At 33.2% G+C, this 25,358-nt stretch overlaps 1 protein-coding gene across 1 annotated transcript in view; it reads right to left on the reverse strand.

Annotated features, from left to right (window-relative positions):
- The window catches only part of Stt3b (STT3 oligosaccharyltransferase complex catalytic subunit B), a 94,848-nt gene that overhangs the window by 43,715 nt on the left and 25,775 nt on the right, over positions 1-25,358 (reverse strand). Inside the window, exons 2-3 of the mRNA XM_005317313.5 lie at positions 9,608-9,716; positions 6,182-6,469 (exon numbers count right to left, since the gene is read on the reverse strand). Coding sequence (XP_005317370.1) covers positions 6,182-6,469; positions 9,608-9,716 — 397 coding nt within the window. The remainder of the gene's footprint in view (positions 1-6,181; positions 6,470-9,607; positions 9,717-25,358) is intronic.

Genomic DNA, 25,358 nt, shown 5'->3' on the forward strand with positions numbered 1-25,358 from the left:
AAAAACAAACAGATCAATGGAACAGTATGTAGCCTAGAAATAGACCCACAAAAAAAAAAAAAATCAATCGGTCTTTAACCAAAACCAATGGCAATTCTATAAAGGATGATTTTTTTTTTAAATGGTGCTGAAATAACTGGACACCCATACATAAAAGAAATAAATCTAGACAGATTTTTACCTTTCACAAAACCCACCTCAAAATGGATTACATATATAAATATAATAAATTATATTATATATATAAATTATAAAATTTACAGAAAACAGAAAAAAATCTGGATAAACTTGGGCTTGGCGATGAGTTTTATTTTTCTCAAAATACATAACATTAAATGTACAACCTATAATTAAATTTTAAAGTTTGAGAAGAATTTAAATTGGAAAAAAAGGCAAAACTAGCTATAGCTTAGGTGTAGCATAAAAACTACATTCCACTGCCATTTACAAATAATTTGTCTTTTACGTAATGGACAAATCTAGAGGAAAATTTAAGTGAATCCAGATGATTGGCTTACACAGAACTTTTTTGAAAGCATTTTTAAATTGGGTTTAGGGTATTGTTGAGCAATAACTTGACATAATAATTATCACAAGTTCTGAGATCCTTTGGTTTCAGAACAAGTTAACATTTCTTAATTGCTTTAAAAGAAATAAATATTTAGGACATTTTAAAGACAAAATTAAATTATTTTACCTAGGTAATTCTCAAACACCTAAGATCCACACCAAAAAAATGCCACATGCATATGACCATTAAATAACTTCTTAAATGGAGTAAACAGAGAACATTTTCATATCACAGAAAGTTCTAGTGGAAAGTACTGTTCTAGATCTATAAACACAGGCCATCTTGTGTCTTGGCTCACAATACTAAAGATCTGGTGAATTCTTCTTGTGCTTAGAACACATGAAGCTGCAACACAGAATGTTACTGTCACTCCAACAATGAGGAAAAAATCATGGCTAATGTACAAAATATTTAAGTTTCCTTAAACTTATAAAACTAAAGTAATAAGGCAAATAAATAAGCAAATGTTAGGATGTCCCAACTGTGGATTCAGATACAGGTGTTTCCATTCATAAGCTCCTTCCTGTGGAACCACAATGGGTTGTCATGAGAGATTTAGAGAAGGGTAGAAAACTCAAGTCCCCTTAGTGACACTATCAGTTACTGGGGAAATTAGAAAACATTTCAATTTAGGAATAGGGTTGTAATTCAGTGACAGAGCTTATACTCATATTTTGGACATATAATCCCCAACCCCTTTTCTATCCCCAAACCCCCAGAAAGAGATAGAAAAAAGATTGAAAAAGAAATATTAATGAAAAAGAAACTGCAATGAAAACACTGCATAGCAAAATTTATAAAATTTCCACACAGAAACTTGTACACAAATATCTGCATTTGTCCAAAATGTGTTCATAAAAGTTCATAGCAGCATTGTTTGTCATAACCAATAGGAAAAAATAATCCGAATTTTTCTCAAATGAAAAATACACACATTGAAATAATTCACACAATGAAATATTGTAACCCATAAATAGAAATGAAGAATTGATGTATGATACAAAATAAATCAAACTTGAAAATCCCGTTAGGTGAAAGAAGCCAGATATAAAATGCTACATATTATGATTCCATGTACATAGAATTCCAGGATAGGCAAATTCATACAGGCAAAACGTAGATTATTTGTTCTTAGTGGGTGAGGGGATGCAGCAATGAGAAGTGAACAATAGTAGACTGGTGTTCCTTTTGCTGTGATAAAAATGTTCTATAATATTGGTAACAGTGATGCAAACATATGCAAGGTAAATACACTAAAAGCCACTGAACTGTACGTGTAAAGAGTAAACTTTATGATACACAAATTATTTTGCTATTTAAAAAACCTGTGAGGTACAGAGGGAAATTCACAGCTCTAGGTGTTATTAGACGAGATCTCAATTACTAATCTAATGAGCTAGAAAAATTAAAACAAAAACTAAAATAAATCAAATAAGAGCTAATAGAATACAATACCCCATTCATGGATGGATTAGAATACCAACAAAACAATTCTTCCCAAACTGATCTACAGAATCAATGCCCTCCAAAATCATATCCCAGAAAGCTTTTATTAGAAGTTAATAATGTGATTCTAAAATTTACATGAAGCAATTAGGACCAAAATCATTCTGAAAAAGAACAAAGTTGCATTATTTATGCAATCCGATTCCAGAAGCTCCTATAAACCAATCAATACAACATGGTATACTGTAGTAAGGATAGATACATACATATCAACAGAACAGAAAAGTTTCTAAATAGATCCAGAGGTATAGCCAATTTATAGTCTCACGAAGCTATCAAGGTGGGTAATTCAGTGAAGAAAGATTAGCATTTTTCATCACATGATGTTTGGACCGGATTTCCCAATCCAGTGAACCTCAGACTCTTAATCTACGTTTACAAGAAAATGATGTCAAATTCATTCCACTGTCTGTTTCCTATCCCTCCTCCCTTCCCTTCATTCCCCTTTCTCTAAGCTACTGAACTTCTATTCTCCCCTAATCTCTCTTATCGTGGATTAGCTTTCACATATCAGCAAAAATATTCAAACTATGGTTTTGGGGGATTGCCTTTTTTCACTTAGCAGATAGTCTCCAAATCCATCCATTTACTGGCAAATATCATAAAGTCATTCTTTGTAATGGCTCTGTAATACTCCATTGTGTATATACACATTTTCTTTATCCATTTATCTGTTGAAGGGCACCTAGGTTGGTTCCATAGCTTAGCTATTGTGAATTGTGCTGCTATAAACAATGATGTGGTTGCATTACTATAGTATGATGATTTTAAGTCCTTTGGGTATATATGCCAATGAGTGGGATAACTAGGTCAAATGATGATTCCATTCCAGGTTTTCCTAAGGAATCTCCCTACTGCTTTCCAGAGTGGTTGCACCAATCTGAAGTCCCAACAGCAATGTATGAGTGTAACTTTTTCCCCATCCTTGTCAATGTTTATTGTTACTTGTATTCTTGATAACTGCCATTCTGACTGGAGTTGTGTAATATAGGTGTAGTTTTAATTTGCATTTCTCTAATTGCTAGATATTGAACATTTTTTCACATATTTTTAACCATTTATATTTCTTCTTTTGAGAAGTATCTGTTTTATTCCTTTCCTTTGTTTTTTAATTTTGAGTTCTTTGTTTTTTCTGGGTATTAATACTATCTGAGGAGTTAAGTGGCAAAGATTTTCTCCCATTCTGTTGGCTCTCTCTTCACACTTGATTGTTTTCTTTGCTGTGAAGCAGCTTTTTAGTTTGATGCCCTCCCATTTAGTTTTTTAAATTTTACTTCTTGCATTTTAGGAATCTTGTTTAAAAAGTCAGTTCTTGAGCCAATATGTTGAAGTGTTGGGCCTACCTTTTCTTCTAGTATGTGCAGGATTTCTGGTCTAATTCCTATGTCTTTGATCAACTTTGAGTTTTGTGCAGAGTGAGAGATGGGAGTTAAGTTTCTTTCATGTTAAAGAGGGTATCTTTTCTCTAACATGTGTTTTTTGATACCTTTGTCTAGTATGAGGTAACTGTATTTATGTGGGTTTGCTTGTGTGTCTTCTACTTTATTCCATTGGTCTTCTTGCCTGTTTTGGTGTCAATAACATGCTGGTTTTGTTACTACAACTCTTGTAGTATAACTTAAGATATGGTATTGTGATGCCTTCTGCTTTGCATTTCTTGCTATAAAACTACTTTGGGTATTCTGGACTTTTTATTTTTCCAAATGAATTTCATGATTGCTTTTTCTATTTCTATGAAGAACATAATTGGAATTTTGATAGGAATTGCATTAAATCTGTATAGCACTTTGGTTAGTATGGCCATTCTGACAATATTAATTCTACCTATCCAAGAACATGGGAGAGCTTTCCATCTTCTAAAGTTCTTCCTCAATTTTTTTCTTTAGTGTTTTCTAATTTCCCATGTAGAGATCCTTCATCTCTTTTATTGATTCCCAATTTTTTTTTTTTAGTCTATTGTGAATGGAATGGTTTTTCTAATTTCTCTTTTAGCTGATTAGTCACTGGAGTACAGGAACACAGTTGATTTCTCAATGTAAATTTTGTATCTTGCTACTTTGCTGAATCCATTTATGAGTTCTAGAAAATGCAAAAATCTCTACCAGAAAATTTCTAAGTATAGAATCATGTTATCAGCAAAGATAGTTTGAGCTCTTCTTATTCACATCCTTTCAATTTCTTTTACCTACTTGCTCTGGCTAGTTTCAAGAACTATGTTTTTATTTCGAGGAAAAAGATTTTATTTTGAGACAGGATATTACTAAGTTGCTCAGAGCCTTGTTAAATTGCTGAGGCTGATTTTGGATTTGTATCCTTCTACCTCAGTCACAGTGCTCAGCATATTATATGAATTTCTTCTCAATTTTGAAAATTTTTAAAAATATGGAAAATAGTTCAGGACATAATTTTAATGGTTCAGACACATACATTAAAAAAAATATAAGCATACATGCCATTTTTGTATTTCTAAAGAGCATAACTTTTTAAAAAATGTGCCCAAATGTAAATGATAGTTACCTTGGGGGATTTTTTTTTTTTCTGTTGTTTAAAATTTTGCACAAACAGGACTTTTTTTTTTCCCTAATTCATTAGAGAATATATCAGTCTAGCTATCCAGACTTTCAAATTAAAATACTGTGTTTGCTTCAGATTATTTGTTTAAAAAAAAAAAAAAGTTTTAACTACAATAAGTTGAAGCTCTTTTAATTCTGCTTCCTCGATCACCCAAGCAGATTCAGGAAAAAAAACACTATAATCAAAATAGGGTATATGAAGAACATATACCATATTTTGTACTTTCATTATAAACAGGTATAAACAAAGATAGGATAGTTTGTATTCTTTAAAATTTACATAAAAGATTTATCATGCCTATTCTACTGCAACTTACATCTTGATAATACCAGGTAGAAAATGTATTATTATTTTTGCTACCAGGGATTGAACTCAGGAACACTTGACCACTAAGCCACATCCTTAGCCCTATTTTGTAGTTTACTTACAGGCATGGTGTCTCACTGACTTGCTGCTTAGTGCCTCGCAGTTGCTGAGGCTTGCTTTGAACTTGCAGTTCTCCTGACTCATGTGCTTCCCAAGACGCATGTGCTATCGTGTCCAGCTTATATGTATTATTTTTATAATTAAAAATTATGCTTATTAAATGGTATTAAACAGATTTCAAATTTAAAATTTTTTTCTTAGCTGCTCATAATAAATGAGAAGAGTTTTTAAAAACATTTTTTGATGAATATAGCAGCACTGGCAACATCCTACTGCTTGCTATCATTTTTATCTCCATGGGTGCTTTTCTTTTTTCTCTTTTAAAACATAAGACACCGTCTCTATTAATCATACTGCAACATTCTCTTCTGGAATTTCAGGCCAGAGCACAAATATCTACTAGCCAACTGATTTTAAGTGACATTAAATAATTTTTAAAGAGGGAAAAAACAAAACATGCTGCCATCCCCTCATTTTGTTAAAACATCCTTAATTAAAAAAGAACTGACACACAAAGCTTTTGGGCAATGTCTATCACTGAAAAAGTAGAACAAATAAGTTAAAGCTAAAATAATACATAAATTCAAGCTCTGAGTTGAACCCAATAAGCAGCAGCATCATATTATATGCAGAAAAAATTAACCAAATTTAAATAATTTGTCAATAGCAAAATAAACATTTGAGTTTCTAAAACAGAATTTAAAAATTTCAAGCCAAACTATTTTCTTTCTTTTTTTCTATTTCTGACCTCTCTCCCTCCAAACAAACACAAACATCACATGTTGTTTTGTGATAGCCCCTGTTTTGGAGGTATGACTTATAAAGAAAGAATAACTGTTAATATCACCTCTAAATTAATATCAGGATTATTGTGAAATATTCAAAAATGTATACATATACACAAACACACACATTTATCTAATAATGTAGAAAAAATAGTGCCTGACATATTTTAAGTTGTTACCTATTATTAAATTTACTAAGAATAATAATAAAGATTTTGTATGGAACTACAAGTAGTAAAACACAAAAGTGTACAATCTCAGGCGTTTCAGCAGAAAGGTCATGGGCATTAATGGTAGCAAATCATTAAGTGTTACTTACCCACAAGTAGTATGTGAACTGAAGTGCAAAAATAGCAATGCCTTCATTATCAAAGGATCCAGCTACAGACCGAGATATGTAACCTGGTACAATAGCAATAAAACAAGCAGCTAAAAGTCCTGCTCCTTGGTTCCAAAGTTCTCTGGTAAGCAGGAAAGTAGATATAGATGTAAGGCCGCTAAAAGTTGGTGCAAGGAATACACATACATCTCTTATGTGAACTGTTATGTTCAATGTATTTAAAATCCAATGGATAAGGCCAGCTGTTATCATCAACCCTGGATAAACCTAGGAAGAAGAAAGAATGGAAAATGTAATTACATATAAAATGAGGTGTATAAAATGTTAACATTCATTCTCTTCTTTATAATATTACAAATTGCTTACAGTAAGTTTGAGAATAAGTGTCAAAAAAGATTGCCATTTTTACATAGTACAAAATAAAATCTTTTCTGATTAGATAAAATAGAATATGAAATAGGACTGGGGTTGTGGCTCAGCACAAGAGCGCTCACCTAGCATGTGCGAGGCCCAGGGTTCAATCCTCAGCACCACATATAAATAAATAAATAAAATAAAGGTATTGTGTCCATTACAACTAAAAATTTTTTTTTAAAAAAAGAATATGAAACAATGATTAAAATTAAAAATTTTTAACAAAGCTAAACTACAGGTAAACTTTTTTTAATGATTCCACTTATTCTTTCTCTCACTCCTAAAATAGTGTTTCAATTTAACCTATCCTAAAGATTGGGATTTTTAACACACTTCAATTTTGTTCATACTGTATGCATAAAGAAAAGGAGAAAAGGGAGTCAAAACAAAGAAAAGTTGTATGTAAAATATGTTTAGATATGTTTAGTTAGCATTTATAAATAAGTCTGCCTTCCTTTTAAGCTCAAGATTTGGAAAGCAAACAATTCTAGCTAAGAAAAGAAGGACCAGTTGGTGAATTCAAAGATAACTTTATGAGACTTCTGAAAGGTTAAAGATTTTATGTCAAAGTATTTAGGAATGGAAGGGAAATAATATATAAGAAATGGTCAGTTAACAGTTAAAATCATGTTTATCCAAAAGAGAAACATTAAGAAGATTCTAACAATTGTAAATTTTATTTTTAGCTTTTCCTTGGTGATTAAAATGTGCATTTACATCTGCATCCCTAGCTAACTCCCAAGACTCCTTTTCTTTCCATATCTAAAATTATAAAGATAAAATTATAAATTCCATATTTTGACTATACTATTTGAAATTGCAAATCCCCCTGCCCTATAGTCTTCAACTCACTCCCTTGCTTTTTCTCTGTAACACTTGTCATCATTTGACATACTATTTATCAACTATTAAGTGCCCACTCTCACAATAATATAAGTTCCAGAATGGCCAAGAATTTTCCCCACAGTTTTAAGAATAATAACTGGGACAAAGTGGATCCTCAATATCTAACTAATGCATGGAAGAAGAAAGGGACTCAAGGAAGGAAGAAAAAATATAGTAATTATCATCATTCTTACGAAACAGAAATTTTCTTTCATTTCACATTTAACACTAGGTCCCACTGTATGATTTTGTCAGCAATCATGTAAGAAAATGGAAATGAATTTGTAAACACTTCTCAAGATAATTCAATATGGCCAAATGAGCAACAGCTAACAGACTAAAATACATAAAAGTACTACACGGAAGGACCCAAAACAAAAAAATAAAATCCCAGAAACAACAACAAAAAAGCCACATTCAATAAAAAAAAAAAAAAGGCAATTTTCCAGAGATCAAAAATATAGATGAAATTCAAAGTAGGTACTAATGTTATGGTAGCCCATAAAAGGAAGGAAAAGAAGCAGTAGGGGGGACCAACAACCCAGACTTGATAGAGACCTCAGGAACTAGGGTCAGAGGGTTTTCACTCAACAGAAGGATCAGAGAGACCTTTCTCTCAGCACAAAGTCAGGTCCTGTTCATGAAACTAAACTAGACAAATTCTACTCATCCAACAAGTGAAGCAGTAAGGAACTTTGCCTTTCTTCCACAGCTTTGAGCAGAAACTAAGTCCTAAAGGAGAAATAAAAAACTCACTGAAACGTGTGAATGCAGGTTCCAAATTTATTATAACATTAGGTTTAAGAAATCTTAAGTTGAGAAATAACCTCTAAAAATGTTCTAAAACCAGTGATGAAACCCCTAATGATCTGAAGACAAAGATTATTACAGGGTTGGCCCTAAATCCCAGGACACCTTAAGTACAAGTACAACAGGCCTCCAGTGAAGATGAATTCAAGATAAAAAGTTATAAAATTGAAGGAAACAAATTATAGCCATCAATCAGGCTTGTAAGATTAGCACCATAAGAACTACAGGTAATAGACATTGACTATCACCACTACCATTTAACACCTCTCTAATTCACAATGAAGACTATCACAATTACTTTAGTGTGTCTTCATCTCTATTTACATCAGGATAAGATGCTCCAAATTAGAACACCTTACTATAATGGAAAACATGTTGTTTCTAAATACAGAGAGGACATACGCAAAGTGTGAATATATCCTAGGTCACAAAACAATTTCTCAATTTAAAGGGTTCAAATTGTACACAATTTGTTGTATAACAACAAAACATTTGAAATATCAAGAAAGATAACTGTGAAATCTTCTTATGTTTAGAAGTTAAATACAATTTGAAATAACCCATGAGTTCAAAAAAAAAAAATAACAGAATGATGAAATCAAAATACTAAACAACAAAACTTATGGAAGAACATGATACAGTATAGTAATTAGTGTGAAAGTATAGCTTTTCACACAAAGAAAATCTGAAAATTACTTTGCAGATCATCTCAAAAAACCAGGAAAAGAACATTAAAATAAACTTAAGGAAATGGAAGAAAAATTGAAGTTAACAGAAAATAAACATAACAGATAATCAACAGTGCCAAAAGTTTCTCTGGATTAAGAAGAAAACTTAATGAAACTGACAAACCTTTGGTGAAACTGATCAAGGGGAAAAAAAAAATCAAAGATTTTCTCAATAGCTGCCTTGTCTTTCACCTTCTCTTTAAAATTCTTATACCCCAAATTCTTAAATTATATTAACCAAGTTGCTACAGAATAGAATAAAACAATCTGAACTTGAGATACAGAATAGAATAAAACAATCTGAACTTGAGATACACTATGATAGTAGATCCCTATCTAGCCTTTACCATTTAGAAATAGTGGCCACTGTGAACTAACCCCAAAACAAAAACAGGTTGGGAGAAAATTTATCAAGAAAAGAATCTGTGAAAATACTGGGTAATTAGCCACAGAAAATGTTGTAAATTATACAAAATTTTCAAGAAACTCTTTCCCTTTAGCAATTAACAATTTACATAAGTAACCATAAAATTTTACAATTAATAAAAACAACTGCTAATATACTTACAGTACCACCTACTATTCTTCCTAGTGGATACCATGCTCTTTCATCAAACCAATTTAAAAATTCATAGAACCCATGAGATGCAAGATGATGTGTTGATCTATAGTTAAACCTGAGAGAAAAGAGAAAAAAAATGTTATAAAACCAATTAACAGAAATAACTCTTTATGTTAAATTTTGTGGCTATACATATATATTTTTATAGTATTTTTCTCCAACTCAAATAGATAAATTACCTGAAAAGTGAAGAAATATACTTATATCTCTAATATTACTAAAAGCACCCCCCCCACACCGCCCCAAGAAACTATGCCTACAGAACTAGTAAGGCTCAAGTTAATATATGGTCACTCCTTGACCCAGGACAGAGGGTTACAATTTGAGTGAAAAAAGTGATAAGTCAATAGAATTCATTATAGGAACAAGTCAGTCCACGACTCTCAAAAAATTAAAACCACTGACAAAAGATAGCATCAAAATAAAATAAACAGGGCTTAGAGAGCTGCCTAGCATGTGTGAGGCACAATTCTCAGCACCACATATAAATAAAATTAAATTAAATTTGAAGACAAAATATATCATCTGGAAAAGAGGCTAGCCATCTCAGATAGGCTGGTTAAAAATCATGAAAGAAGCATACAAGAGATATGTGATAATATAAAAAAACCAAATTTAAGAGTCATTGGGATAGAGGAAGGGATAGAGATGCAAACAAGGGGAATGAGTAATCTACTAGATGAAATAATCACAGAAAACTTTCCAGAATTAAAAAAGGAAACAGATATTCAAATTGTAGATGCATACAGGGCACCGAACATACAAAATCACAGTAGACCAACGCCAAGACACATTGTTATGAAGATATCCAATATACAGAACAAAGAGAAAATATTAAAAGCTACAAGAGAAAAGAGAAAGATTACATTCAGGGGTAAAACAATAAGGTTAACAACGGACTTCTCAACTCAGACGCTGAAAGCGAGAAGATCCTGGAATAACGTATTTCAAACACTGAAAGACAATGGATGCCAACCAAGAATTCTGTACCCAGCAAAATTAAGCTTCAGATACGACAACGAAATAAAAATCTTTCACGATAAACAAAAACTAAAAGAATTTGCAGCCAGAAAACCAGCGTTGCAAAGCATCTTGAGCAAAACACTTCACGAGGAAGAAACGGAAAACAATAACCAAAGCCAACAGTGGGAAGTACCTCAGTAAAGACAGACGGAGGGGGGAAAACTAATCATGGTGAAACAAACGCAATTAAAAAAATAAAAATAAAAAAATGAGATAAATAATCAAATATGTCTGTAAGTACAAACCATATATCAATAGTAACTCTAAACATTAATGGTTTAAACACTCCAATAAAGCGACATAGGCTGGTAACATGGATCAAAAAAACAAATCCAACAATATGCTGTCTCCAGGAGACTCACCTGACTGGAAAAGACATACACAGGCTGAAGGTGAAAGGTTGGGAAAAAATATACCACGCACACGCTCCTCGCAAGCAAGCAGGGGTGGCCATCCTCATATCGAATAAAATCGACTTCAAGACTAAGTTAATCCAAAGGGATAAGGAAGGACATTATATACTGTTAAAAGGAACCATTAAACAACAAGACATAACAATTATCAATATTTATGCACCAAATAATGGCGCTTCGAAGTTTATAAAACAAATTCTCCTCAAGTTCAAGAATCAAATAGACCACAACACAATAATTATGGGTGACTTCAACACACCTCTCTCACCATTGGACAGATCCTCCAAGCAAAAGTTGAATAAAGAAACTATAGACCTCAATACCACAATCAATAACCTAGACTTAACTGACATATATAGAATATACCAACCATCATCGAATGGATATACTTTTTTCTCAGCAGCACATGGATCCTTCTCAAAAATAGACCATATATTATGCCATAGGGCAACCCTCAATAAATATAAAGGGGTAGAGATTATACCATGCATTTTATCTGATCATAATGGATTGAAACTGGAAATTAATGATAAAAGAAGGAAGGGAAAATCCAATATCACATGGAAAATGAACAATATGTTACTGAATGATCAAAGGGTTACAGAAGACATAAAGGAGGAAATCAAAAAATTCTTAGAGATAAATGAAAATGCAGACACAACCTATTGGAATCTATGGGACACAATGAAAGCAGTTTTAAGAGGGAAATTCATCGCCTGGAGGTCATTCCTCAAAAAAAGGAAAAACCAACAAATAAATGAGCTCACACTTCATCTCAAAGCCCTAGAAAAGGAAGAGCAAAACAATAGCAAATGCAGCAGAAAGCAAGAAATAATTAAAATCAGAGCGGAAATCAATGAAATTGAAACAAAAGAAACTATCGAAAAAATTAACAAAACTAAAAGTTGGTTCTTTGAAAAAATAAACAAGATTGACAAACCTTTAGCCATGCTAACGAAGAGAAGAAGAGAGAGAACTCAAATTACTAACAAAAGGGATGAAAAAGGCAATATCACAACAGACGCCACAGAAATACAGAAGACAATTAGAAACTATTTTGAAAACCTATATTCCAATAAAATAGAAGATAGTGAAGACATCAATAAATTTCTTAAGACATATGATTTGCCCAGACTGAGTCAGGAGGACACACACGATTTGAACAGACCAATATCAATGGATGAAATTGAAGAAGTAATCAAAAGACTACCAACCAAGAAAAGCCCAGGACCGGATGGGTATACAGCGGAGTTTTACAAAACCTTTAAAGAAGAATTAATACCAATACTTTTCAAGTTATTCCAGGAAATAGAAAAAGAGGGAGTCCTTCCAAATTCATTCTATGAGGCCAACATCACATTGATTCCGAAACCAGACAAAGACACATCAAAGAAAGAAAACTACAGACCAATATCTCTGATGAACCTAGATGCAAAAATCCTCAATAAAATTCTGGCGAATCGGATACAAAGACACATCAAAAAAATTGTGCACCATGATCAAGTAGGATTCATCCCTGGGATGCAGGGATGGTTCAATATACGGAAATCAATAAATGTAATTCACCATATCAATAGACTTAAAGATAAGAACCATATGATCATCTCGATAGACGCAGAAAAAGCATTCGACAAAGTACAGCATCCCTTTATATTCAAAACATCAGAAAAACTAGGGATAACAGGAACTTACCTTGATATTGTAAAAGCTATTTACGCTAAGCCCCAGGCTAGCATCATTCTGAATGGAGAAAAATTGAAGGCATTCCCCTTAAAATCAGGAACAAGACAGGGATGCCCTCTATCACCACTTTTATTCAATAAAGTTCTCGAAACACTGGCCAGAGCAATTAGACAAACGAAAGAAATTAAAGGCATAAAAATTGGAAAGGAAGAACTTAAATTATCACTATTTGCAGATGACATGATTCTATACCTAGAAGACCCAAAATGGTCTACAAAAAAACTACTAGAATTAATAAATGAATTCAGCAAAGTGGCAGGATATAAAATCAACACGCACAAATCAAAGGCATTTCTGTATATCAGCAACAAAACCTCTGAAATGGAAATAAGGAAAACCACTCCATTCACAATATCCTCAAAAAAAATAAACTACTTGGGAATCAACCTAACAAAAGAGGTGAAAGATTTATACAATGAAAACTACAGATCCCTAAAAAGAGAAGTAGAAGAAGATCTTAGAAGATGGAAAGATATACCCTGTTCATGGATAGGCAGAACTAACATCATCAAAATGGCGTTATTACCAAAAGTCCTCTATAGGTTTAATGCAATGCCAATCAAAATTCCAATGGCATTGCTTGTAGAAATAGATAAAGCAATCATGAAATTCATATGGAAAAATAAAAGACCCAGAATAGCAAAAGCAATTCTAAGCAGGAAGTGTGAATCAGGTGGTATAGCAATACCAGATTTCAAACTATACTACAGAGCAATAGTAACAAAAACAGCATGGTACTGGTACCAAAACAGGCGGGTAGACCAATGGTACAGAACAGAGGATACAGAGACTAATCCACAAAGTTACAACTATCTTATATTCGATAAAGGGGCTAAAAGCATGCAATGGAGGAAGGATAGCATTTTCAACAAATGGTGTTGGGAAAACTGGAAATCCATATGCAACAAAATGAAACTGAATCCCCTCCTCTCACCATGCACAAAAATTAGCTCAAAATGGATCGAGGACCTTGATATCAAATCAGAGACTCTGCGTATGATAGAAGAAAAAGTTGGCTACGATCTACATATCGTGGGATCAGGCTCCAAATTCCTTAACAGGACACCCATAGCACAAGAGTTAATAGCAAGAATCAACAAATGGGACTTACTTAAACTAAAAAGTTTTTTCACAGCAAGAGAAACAATAAGAGAAGTAAATCGGGAGCCTACATCATGGGAACAAATTTTTACCCCCCACACTTCAGATAGAGCCTTAATATCCAGAGTTTACAAAGAACTCAAAAAATTAGACAATAAGACAACAAATAACCCAATCAACAAATGGGCCAAGGACCTGAACAGACACTTCTCAGAAGAGGACATACAATCAATCAACAGATACATGAAAAAAATGCTCACCATCTCTAGCAGTCAGAGAAATGCAAATCAAAACTACCCTAAGATACCATCTCACTCCAGTAAGATTGGCAGCCATTATGAAGTCAAATAATAACAAGTGCTGGCGAGGATGTGGGGAAAAGGGTACTCTTATACATTGCTGGTGGGACTGCAAATTGGTTCGGCCAATTTGGAAAGCAGTATGGAGATTCCTGGGAAAGCTAGGAATGGAACCACCATTTGACCCAGTTATTGCCCTTCTTGGTCTATTCCCTGAAGACCTTAAAAGAGCGTACTACAGGGATACTGCCACATCGATGTTCACAGCAGCACAATTCACAATAGCTAGACTGTGGAACCAACCCAGATGCCCTTCAATGGATGAATGGATTAAAAAAATGTGGCATTTATACACTATGGAGTATTACGCAGCACTAAAAAATGACAAAATCATGGAATTTGCAGGGAAATGGATGGCATTAGAGCAGATTATGCTCAGTGAAGCTAGCCAATCCCTAAAAAACAAATACCAAATGTCTTCTTTGATATAATGAGAGCAACTAAGAATAGAGTAGGGAGGAAGAGCAGGAAGAAAAGATTGACATTAAACAGAGGCACGAGATGGGAGGGAAAGAGAGAGAAAAGTGGAATTGCATGGAAATGGAAAGAGACCCTCATTGTTATAAAAAACTACATAAAAGAGGTTGTGAGGGGAATTGGAAGAAAAATAAGGAGAGAAACGAATTACAGTAGATGGGATAGAAAGAGAAGATGGGGGGGAGGGGGATAGTAGAGGATAGGAGAGGTAGCAGAATACACCAGTCACGAGTATGGCATTATGTAAAAATGTGAATGTATAACCTATGTGATTCTGCAATCTGTACTTGGGGTAAAAATGGGAGTTCATAACTCACTTGAAACTATTGTTCGAAGTATGATATGTCAAGCGCTTTGTAATGTTGTGAACAACCAATAAAAAAAATTAAATTAAATTAAAAACATAAAAATAAAAAAAATTTTAAAAATGAAATAAGCAGCATATAACAATTGCCAAATATCTTTACCACTAAAAACTACAAAAAGAAAAACTATAATAGTACTAAACAAATAAGAATAAACAGCACTGTAAAACATGAATATGTATGTATGGCCTTAAAAAAAATTACTTGTAGTCAAATAAGGTAAGAGGTAGGACAATGCTAGACACACAAGATACACAGAAAATCCTCATGCCCCCAATCAGTTTGACACATTTTTCCCAACAGCAAAACATAACTCCACAACAATCACTACATGCCAATTTTGTAGCACTTTTAGACAGACTTATGAAATACTAATAAGAGCACACCCTAAAAATCAAACATTTGAGAAAAATAAGCACCATGAGAGGTAAGGAACAAAATTAGCAAAAAGAATATCATCTTAGGAAACAGAAAGAAGAAAACCTTTACAGTAGACTGAGATACAGAAGTCCAGGTTCTAGAGTCACACTGCCTAATTTTGAACCTTAGCTTATCTTGCTGTGACTCTACTGAACCAGTTACTTATGCTCTCTGTGCCTTACCTTCTTCATCTGTAAAACAGAGATAACAACATCACCCACATCATAAGGTAGCTAAGATGAGTGAACAACAAATAACATAGTGAACAATTTGAAGTACTTGGAAGGTACTGTTATTAGAATTAATGAAACAGATTTGTGATAAGAGATCCACTTAAAATTGTGAATGGCAAAGTTGTTGAGATAAATAAAATCAAAGCTAGGTTAAACAGTCTATTGGACAAAAAAAGCTGGGGTTGTGGCTCAGCAGTAGAGCACTCGCCTAGCATGTGTGAGACCCTGGTTTTGATCAATCAAATATTGTGTCCAACTAAAAAATATTTTTAAAAAGAATGAATTATAACAGAGATCACACAACCCAATAATTTCAAAATGCTAAGGATAAAGTACTTTAAAATCATTTCTTCAGAGAAAAGGTGATTTTCTATAAAGGAATAACAATATCAGATTAATACTATATTTTTCTCAGCAGAACTACTAGATGCTATAAGACAGTGCCGAAATATATTCAAAATTTCGGAGAGAATTTTTAAAATCAGAATTTTAAATAAAACAATTTTTTTTTGTCAGTAACATGAATACTAGGATTGTTACCCTACTAAAAAAGTATTTACCTAAGCTAAACTTAGAATGGGAAATCTAAACTACTTTGTTTCTGAATAAAGAATTTATTTTGCTTATAAAGACAGGGCCACGGAAAGTCTATATAGCAAAAGAAGATGGAAAATGATTTATCCACCACCACATAAGTGACATATTTTTCTGAAGGAAAAAAAGACCCACAAAAAAGCAGACCTACCCTTTGTAGTATGCGTAAGAGTACAGTCTAAATTTATAAGGAATCCTTAAGCCACAAAACTATCATCAAAAACAGACTCCAACATCTAAATAACAGTACAAACAAAACCCCTAAACATCTCTGAAGAGCCTGGAAGAGCTCATAAACATTAAATAAACTACAGAAGGAAGAGAATCACCACAGGAAAACAAGTACACACAAAGTAAGTAATACCTCCAAAACTTGTGAAAATTTTTTAATTATAGGATAATGGCAAGAATTGAGGTTTTAAATTTTCAACCTAATTATTCATTTTAATAAACTTACCCCAAAATGTGATTAATAACATGTTTTTAAAAACAGGAACTATGTGATCCCAACTTCATCAAAATTTTCTAGGAGTATTTTTCATTTTTGACTTTACATAATTACTCTCTTCCTTTGACTTTTATGACTATAGTAGTCTCCTGATTTTTTTTTGCCCACCACCTCTCCAGTGCCCATTTCTGCTTTCTGTACATTCTAAAATCTCTGCCCAAGAGACATCAGTCACACTCAGGCCTTCAGCTCCTGACTTAACATTTCCCCACCTAGACCTGTCTTCTCATGTTCAAGCTAGCATTATCTAACTGCGTATGTGCTTTTTTTTCCCCCTTGAATGTCACAAAGGCATCTCAAACTCAACATCCAACTAATGTCACCATCAGACACTTCTCATACACTTTGAATACAAATACACACACCATGTCTACATTATGTTCTCTATTGCCTAACTTAGAAAATAAATAAATTTGAGTCATCCTTCAGAGTTCCTTCTCTTTTACATCCTATACACAAATCCTAACAAGGTTGTCACTTTACTTTCTAGATACTTCGTAAATTTGTCGACTATTTTTCTATTCTGTTACTAGGACTCCAATCCAAGCTATTGTCTTTTAATGAAACTACTGAAATAGTTTCTATCTGGTCACCTTCCATCTATTCTGTCAATCTTTTAATTCCCCAATCTGTGTACCATGCCACAGAAGGAAGGTCCTTTCAAAATGCAAAAGTGAGCATAATCTGACTCTCAATTTGAACTATATATACAAAGTCTACCTAGCTCTCAACATTAAAGAGAAAAAAACCTCCACTTCTTAACATAATGGTTGAAACTATACATTCTCTAGCTCATACATAGATAAGATAGTCTTATCTCATACCCTACTTTCCATACACCCATCTTTCAGTCCTCCAGAATCACCTCATCCCTTCCTTTCACAGAATCTTTAGACTGAATCCCCTGTGCCTATATCACTATTGCCACCCTTTCAGTCTGGTTAACTCATTCTTTACACTCCAGCACATTTCTAAAAGAACCTGTACCTATCAGAAAAGGTTCAGTGTATTTTTCTTTTCTTCCTACTGCTTGCCGGGAACACCAACTTCACATTTGTTTTCAATACCTCTATAGAGGAGGTACCATGGAGTCTCCCAACACCAGCATAGTACATAGTTCAACCCTCTTAATAATTGCTGAATGAATAACTGATTCCATAATGCTTTTAAATGGAGATGAGATCCAATCACTTCCTCAGATGCCAACATTAAATAGGTCCTAAAGTTAAAGAACCAATTTAACTATACATTTCCTGAGATCCAAGCCTACAATTAAAAAGTTAACCCATTATGATTCTATTGAAAACCTAGCTAGGACACCAAAAAGCAAATTAGAAATGAAAGTAGTTTGTGTTTAGTCCTAGTTTATCCTTATGATAAAGTCACTCCTGGTACCCATTTTTTTTTCAGGCTCCCACAGCTCCCTTACAGATCCCTAGATAACCATGCTATTTAATTTTCAGATAACTTCTTCCTACTTGAATTGTCACTATTCCTTCTTTATTATTTTCTGGCCCAGTTTTCTACCCACTTCTATAAATGTTCTTTTCAGCAGCCTATGACTTTCCCATCTTATATCCTGAAAAGGAAATGACAAGACTACAAAGGGCAATACACTCTTATTTCACTTAACTTTTTCAGCTAGTAGTGATCCCCCCCTTTTTTAAGTTATACATGGACACAATGTCTTTATTTTTTTACTTATTTTTATGTGGTGCTGAGGATCTAACCCAGGGTCTCCACGTGGGAGGTGGGAGGCGAGCGCTCTACTACTGAGCCACAACTCCAGTCCCCTATTTTCTTTTTGAACCTACAACTCAGTACCCTAAACTCACGCCCCACCCTATACACAACACTCAACTAATCAGTTGCCCTGGTCAACAGTTAACTACCTGCCTGTGGTTATACATAAATAAATACTCATCCAAGATTCTTGTTTAGTAATCTCTCATCAACATTTAGGATTATCAAGTTTCTTAATTTTGCCAATAGTGACTATGTTGATATTTCATTGTAGTTTTGATTTGCTTTTCCATAATGCATCCTGGGGTGGGGAGGAATGTGATCAGTATTTTGCAGGATAGGGCTGTAGCTCAGTGGCAGAGCGCCTGCTAACATGTGTGAGGCACTGGGTTTGATCCTCAGCACCACATAAAAAATAAATAAAATAAAAGCATTCTATCCACCTACAACTACTAAAAAAAAATTTTTAAAGTACTTTGCACTTTTTCTTAGTTGATTTGAATACTTTTCATATATTGTGAGTACTATTCTTTTGTCAGGTTTATTTGTGGTACTGGGGATTGAACCCAGGGAAGCTCTACCACTGCACTACAACCTAGTCCTCTCTATTTTGAGACAGGGTCTAAGTTGCAGACTGGCCTCAAACTTGCAGTCATTCTGCCTCAGCCTCCACAATAGCTGGTATTACAGACATGCATCATCAGGGCTGTTTTGTCAAGTTTTATGAATTGTAAACTTCCCTCATTCTAGGACTTTTTTTTTTTCATTTTTAATGGCACTTAAGGAACAGAAATTCTTGACATAAGCCTAAATTTATCACTTTTTACAACAGAGCTAGTATTTTTCTTGGGGGAAAAATCCTTTGTAACCCCAAGATCATCAGGATATCCAATGTCTTTCTCCATTGGACAATTTATAGTTTAAGCTTTTCTTCTTCAGTTTTTAATATACTTGAAATTGATTGTTATATGTAGTGCAAATAGGGATTCAGTTTGTTTTCCTCCTTATATTTGCTACATCATTTACTGAAATAACTATTTTCTCCATCTTTCTATAGTCCCACCTCTATCATATATTTAGGGTTTACTAATGTCTGAATCAGCTTCTGGATTCTATATTCCATCCAAATGTTATTTACTTCTGTCCTTGCAACAATATTATGCTATTTTTATTACTACAATTTTAAATTAAATCTTGACATATGGTAGAACATTTTTATTTGGTGCTTTTTGTTTTGTCTCTTTGAATATCCACAGAAAGTTTAAAATAAATTCTACCCAAAAAACTTGGCAGGATTTTTAACTGATATTTCACTTACTCTACAAATCAATTAAGGAGAACTAACACCTTTATAATGTAGATACATCCAATCCATGAATCTGTAAGATTATCTCCTTTACTGATTTAGGACAGATTCTCTTTTTAGGTCTTCTTTATGTGTCTCCAGAAAGTGTATAATTTCATGTTAGAGGTCTTGAACATGTTTGCTTAGAATTAATCACACCTTAATGCTAGCATGATTTATTTTTTTTAAAATTTGTTTGACATGTTGACAGGCATCTGTTGATACTTTTACATTGACTGTGTAACCAGACAACTTGCATGTTTACTAATTCTAGTAATTTATCACCAGATTCTTTTAAATTTAAAATTTGAAAATAAATATCCATGTATCTTAAAAACAGAGATATCTAGACTATTTCACAAACTTCAAGTTTTTAATGTTCTACTTACAAGTAGTATTTCACCCCCCATCATTCTATCCTTTTGACATCCCTTATAACTGCCAATTTTTTCAATCACAATTATATGTATGTATATATACATGTGTGTATGTATATTTGTGTATATACGAATTTAAACAAGAATATAAATACAAATAAATATCAATTTTGTTCAAAGTAAAACAGTTAACAAAGCGCATTTAAACAAGAATAGAAATACAAATAAATATCAATTTTGTTCAAAGTAAAACTTAGTTAACAAAGATAAACAACATAAAATCCCAAAATGGAGTAAGTTCCTGGATACTTTTTAAAGTGGTATCTTTTTTCAAATAAAATGTTCATGAACTCAAAAGACAACAGAAATTAAGTTCAGACTTAAATTTGTACAAAATTTGACTGATATGCATAAAAGAATTTTTTTTAAGTTTTCCTTGGGGTTAAATAATATTCTTCAACTAAATGATATGAAAGTTTGCTTTGAATCTAATAAAAAATTCTGGTTTAAGATCAAGTGACTACATAATAATTCTTCATCATGTTTATAAATATTAAACTGGAAGTGCCCCAAACTAGATTTATAACATAACACAAATCTGTTATAGATCCAGTTCTCACTACAAAAAGAATAATTTTTATTTTTTATGCAAATTTCCAGGATGCCTCAGTTGTAGCACTAAAATTCCAATTAAAAATATATATATATATATGAGAGACTGGGGTTGTGGCTCAGTGGTAGAACCTACCTAGCATGTGGGAGGCACTGGATTCAATCCTCAGCACCACATAAAATAAATAAACAAAATAAAGATATTGTGTCCATCTACAACTAAATAAGAAATATAGCTCAGTTGGTAAAGTGCTTGCCTAACATGCACAAGGCCCTGGGTTCAATTCTCAGCACTACCAAAAAGAAAAGAAAAAAAGTCATGCAAAACAAATAAGAGACATACAACTATATACTTTTCTACTACAGAAAATAACGAAAAATGGAATGTATTTTTTAATCATACCCTCTTTTGAGCAATTTTAGCATAGTCTTTTTCTCAGATCTTTGTTTTGCCTATCTAGAAACCTGCCAAAATCATGTATTTTATTCTCCCCATTTCATGCAATCATCTCATACCTGAAGCTTATAATTATTCATAAAGATGCTTTCTCTAATATTTTATTCTAGCCAGCTTCTGCAAGTCCACGTTAATTTGTGCTTTCAAAACATCATGTGGGAACCTCTATTCTAGGTTCACCTCACAGTGGTATATCTTTTTAGTGATTTTTGTACTCTGGAGGTATCTCATAGTTCCCAGAACTTCCCTCATAAGATTCAATTAATGTTTATTTAATTTTGTTTATTTTGCAGTACTGGGGATTGAACACACAATGCCTCACACTTGAGTGCTCTACCAATGAGCTACCCCAGCCCTTTCTATTTTGAGACACAGTCTTGCTAAGTTGCTGAGGGTGGCCTAGAATTTGCTATCCTTCTTCTACCTCAGGTTCCCAAATCGCTGGGATTATAAGCATGTATCACCACACCCAAGTAGTGTTTACTGTATGAGTCCTTCTTGGCACATTTACTTATTAACAAACCTTAAATTTTTGTATTCTATTCCCTTCTTCAAAAACCAAAGCAACTGTGCATGAAAGTAGTTTTTCATTTTGGCATGTCCAAGTCACATTTTTTTTAATATTAATTTTTTAGGTGTAAATGGACACAACACAATGCCTTCATTTTTATGTGGTGATGAGGATCGAACCCAAGTCCCACCCATGCTAGGCAAGCAGTCTACCACTTGAGCCACAATCCCAGCCCCCAAGTCACATATTTTTAAAAATTATTTAAATAGTTGGGGGAGGGTGTTATACATAAGACCATATATTTATAATCATTGGAGCTGGGTGATATATTCATAAAGGGTTGCTGTAACATTAGCTCTACTTTCCTGTACAATTGAACTTTTCCAAGAAAACCAGATATGTGCATGTGTATATCTAGTAGACATGTATGTATATACAAAACTTAAAGAATTTAATAAGTATATACATGGCTAGGGATATAGCTCAATGGTAGAGCATTTTCCTAGCAAGCACAAGGCCCTAGGGTTTGATCCTTGGCACCACAAAAAGCAAAACACAATAAAAACTACATTCATATGTGTAAAGTTTTTATTATGGGAAATTTCATATACACACAGACTCCATGAGTTGGCTCAAAAAAGTTAGCAGCCACCAAAGTAAATACTAAAATAAAAAAAGAGAAACATAGTAGTAAAAAGAGTCCAATAACATTATCATAACCTTCCTTTTGCTAATGTTATCAGAGCAACTTTAAGTATTTTAACTATAATTAAAGAATTTATTAAAGTATATGACAAAAGTTGATAATTATTATATATGCAAAGCCAACCTGCAATTCCAATAATGTATGAAAGAAAGACTTACTCAAAGAGAAAAAATAAGTTTCACATAAACTGTTTTTCCATTTCTGAAAGTGGCATATAAATAATTAAACTACTTCTCAAAAAGAAGTAAACATGTAAGAATCTGGGATGAAAGAATTAAAAAGTGATTTACTTGAGAAGAGAAATAGACATATTGCAAACAATTATTAAAGACTCACTTTTATAAAGAAGCTAAATATATATAAACTATACTGTCTTCTAAAATGTATTGTTTTATTGGATATTAAAATACACTGTTATTATAATTGCTTTTACTTATAGGAAACAAAATAAGAAGGAATTTGCTAAAAGCTACTTTCCCCCCCCTAAATCCTTGTAAAGCCTCTAGTTTATTTATTTTTCATCCCAACAAACTTTACAAAAGCCAAGAAAATTCCAAGTGCCTGTCTCCTAATATAGCAAGAAAAGATTAGTAAATACTAGAATTGCATTTATACAAAAAACGGTTATACTTCTGGAGTTCTGATAAAGAATGACTGGTACAATACTGTATTCAAAAACATTATGGTTTAAACAGTTCTGAGTTGGTTTAAGGCTTATCCAACAAATGCTATATTATTTCTCTAGATAAACAAACACTAAGTACTAACTTGCTTATCAAGAAGGACTATTTTATAAACAAGGAAGGAAAGGCACAAAGAGCTACCTCTGTATTTTTCTTCTACTGGATCTTGATATCTAACCATTTAAAACATCTGGCTTAAGATTTATTAGTTCATCTTATATCACACTGAAATACTAAATGTACACTCAAAAAACCACCTAAGAAATATTATAATAATGATAATGTACTGAAGCAAAATATCTATTTATAATATGCCCTTTAGTATGTCTCAGCCCGAAAATTAACCTAAAGCATATACCCCAGATTCTTAATCCCAGGGCCTCATGCCTAAGCACTCTACTACTGAGGTAATCTTCAACATAATATGGCATATAGTAGAACCTGAACTAGAAAATCTGAGAAATAAAAGTTTCTCTTTATAGCTAAATGAAACTTTTAGCTCAAATAAATGTGCTGAATGAGGAAAGTGCTAAAAGTAAAAATTAAGTATCATCAGGGTCAGTTCAGTCTTTTTTCTAAAATATTATTTCTCTAAAACGATCCACCAAATGCATACACATAAATGAATCAACTCTGCTTTGCTCTTTGAGGGGATGCGTGAGAGGTGTTGCTTTTTCATAACACCGGCATAAAAATGACTGTTATCAACTTTAATAGTTGATACTTATATAATCTAAGATAAGTATACTTTGAACACAAAAGTAACCTCAGGAGTACAGAAGTTAGGCTTTACAAAACAGATTGAGTAGGAAATAATCAAAAAAAGAAAGAAAAGGAAACCTTTTGTCAATGAAAGAGCAGGCTAAATATAGGGGTGATTAAAGGCAAACACATCCCATATCCATACATGTTCAGTTCACAAGATCACAAGTCACAAATCCAAGAAAGACATAAAGAAAAAAAAAATCAATCGGAACCAGAAAGGAAAATAAAATTAAGAAAAGGGAGGAAAGCAGCTTTGCTCAATGATGCTAGTGATAAAGAACAGAAAGAAAGGTAGAAGAGAAAAGGAAGGGCAAAAAGGAAGATGGGGGGAGGGGTGGAATACCACACCAAGTACTACTATGTGTCAACACAGTCCCCTCATGGCTAGGCAAAACCTTGAATCACTCCAGGGTTCTAACTGCTTTGAGTCAAGAAACCAGGTTAGCTAAAGTTCTTTTGTGTTTGATCTCCCCCCCCCCACCCGGCGCCTAGAATTAAAAATAAAGATACATGGACTCCAAGTGAGGGTGCAGACTGTCTCCTATAGATAGAAAACACTGACAAATATTATTTTATAATAATAAAGTCCATGTATCTTTATTTTTAATTCAAGGCGCCGGGTGGGGGGGGGAGAGATCAAACACAAAAGAACTTTAGCTAACCAGTGTCAATTTGACAGTCTACCTTTCAAAGACTCCCAGAAAGTCTTGTCTGACAACATTAGAATGGCATGTGCCTCTACAGGTTCTTGAGTTCTGACAAAGAATGACTGGTACAATATTGTATTCAAACACATAATGATATAAACAGAATTTTGAGTTGTTTTAAGGCTTATCCAACAAATGCTATATTATTTCTCTAGATAAACAAAACACTAGGTACTAACTTGCTTATCAAGGAGGGCTATTTTATAAACAAGGAAGGAAAGGCACAAAGAGCTACTACTTTCCTTCTACCAGATCTTGATACCTAACCACTTAAAACATCTGGCTTAAGCCGATATCTAGCATTGTTTTGTTTTCATTTTTACAAAGTAAAAATCATTTATTTCTTTAAAAAAATTCCTTGAGCAAGTAATACATACCATGTTTCTGTTAGGCATCTAGCTTACATCAACTATGAGTCATATGTAAGGATGGAGGCAGCCAAAGAGGGCAAAGAGCTGTGCTAGGCAAATATGCAAGTGCAGAAACCATGAAGTAGGAGAACTGGTGTGATTAAGCAAAAGAAAAGTTGAAAAGAGGGACAGTGGTAATGAGATG

Source organism: Ictidomys tridecemlineatus, chromosome 2, assembly GCF_052094955.1.
Source record: "Ictidomys tridecemlineatus isolate mIctTri1 chromosome 2, mIctTri1.hap1, whole genome shotgun sequence".
NCBI lineage: Eukaryota > Metazoa > Chordata > Mammalia > Rodentia > Sciuridae > Ictidomys > Ictidomys tridecemlineatus.